Below are 1,262 nucleotides of genomic sequence, written 5' to 3' on the forward strand. Positions count from 1 at the left end.
CAACAACAACGACAACATCAGAATATTAATATATGAACCATTCACCATCATGCAAAAGCACAACGTCAATAATAACAAACAAACAAACAAATAGATCTAAACGACAACAACAACAACAACAACAAACAATAACAACAATAACAACAACAAACAATAACAACAATAACAACAATAACAACAACAAACGAACCATTCACCTTCACAAAACAACATTATCAATAACATCAACAACAAAGACGGCAATAAGAACAACTAGATCTACAACAACAACAACAGCAAAAAACAATCACTCACTTGTAAACACTGCGCTAAAGGCTTGGCCACGGTACTGGCCAGGTAAGCGGTCTCATTGTTGGTGAAGACGAGCTGCTCGCGAGATGCCAAGTGGGCCGTGTCGACTGCTGCCATTTCGAACACCTTTTGTTTAACCTTCTCAGTTCTGCTTGTTTCTTTGTGTGTACGCAGTTTGTTCTGCTTATTTTTTTTAGTTTGCTTGTTTGTTTATCTCTTACGATATCTTGATGATGAGTTTACTTATAGATTTTTTGGTGCTTTGATCGAGTTTCTAAAGATGGTTAGGTTTCTTCGACTGAGTAATTATCTTTTCTTTTGATGTTATTTTATTGTTCGTTCGATGGTAACAAACTAGATCTAGAATCTAGATCTACATCTATTGCCTCCTCTTAGTGAGGTGATGGTAGTTACAACCGTGATGATAAAAATGCACAACGTTTGATAGAAAACTTTGAACAAGCTTTTTTTAAAAATTCGTTTGTTGTTTGTTGTTAAAATCTGGAAGGTTCAGAAGTCTCTGTCCAGCAAGACTGCACCGCAATATTAGCTAATACAGAGATGTAGGAGTTCTGTTATTCTGTTCTTCCGTCTCGTCCTGGGTCTGCTGTCAGCGATAAAACAGCACTGGAATTTTAAAATATTTTCTTACTTTCGTTTATTTCATCACTCACTTGATGGACTACGTTTTTATTTTTTTTACCGAAGTATTGATGTTTCTTTTTTTTCTGTTTTCTTTTTTATGTATTAAAGTAACTATTATTTCGGGGTTGCTGTTGTTTTTTTCCAACTGCTTTCAAAAAAACTTTTATTTTGGTGATTAATGTTTTCCAAGACCTGGGAAAGAAAAGGAATATATAGAGCTTACACCATGCAGCAAGAGGGAAACGCCGGTGTTGATGATGATGATGATGTTGTTGATGATGATGATGATGATGATGATGATGATGATGATGATGATGATGATGATG

The 1,262-nt window shown here is 35.3% G+C and overlaps 1 protein-coding gene across 1 annotated transcript; it reads right to left on the bottom strand.

Moving 5' to 3' along the window:
- Positions 1-293: 293 nt before the first annotated feature.
- LOC106013918 lies at positions 294-1,168 on the bottom strand (the record flags this gene model as incomplete). Its single annotated transcript, XM_013090790.1, is given in 1 exon segment — positions 294-1,168. A coding segment is annotated over 1 exon segment (115 nt), but the record flags the coding sequence as incomplete, so codon positions are not given.
- Between the last annotated feature and the right edge of the window lie 94 nt (positions 1,169-1,262).

The sequence above is a fragment of the Aplysia californica genome, unplaced genomic scaffold (assembly GCF_000002075.1).
Source record: "Aplysia californica isolate F4 #8 unplaced genomic scaffold, AplCal3.0 scaffold01519, whole genome shotgun sequence".
NCBI classification, from domain to species: domain Eukaryota; kingdom Metazoa; phylum Mollusca; class Gastropoda; order Aplysiida; family Aplysiidae; genus Aplysia; species Aplysia californica.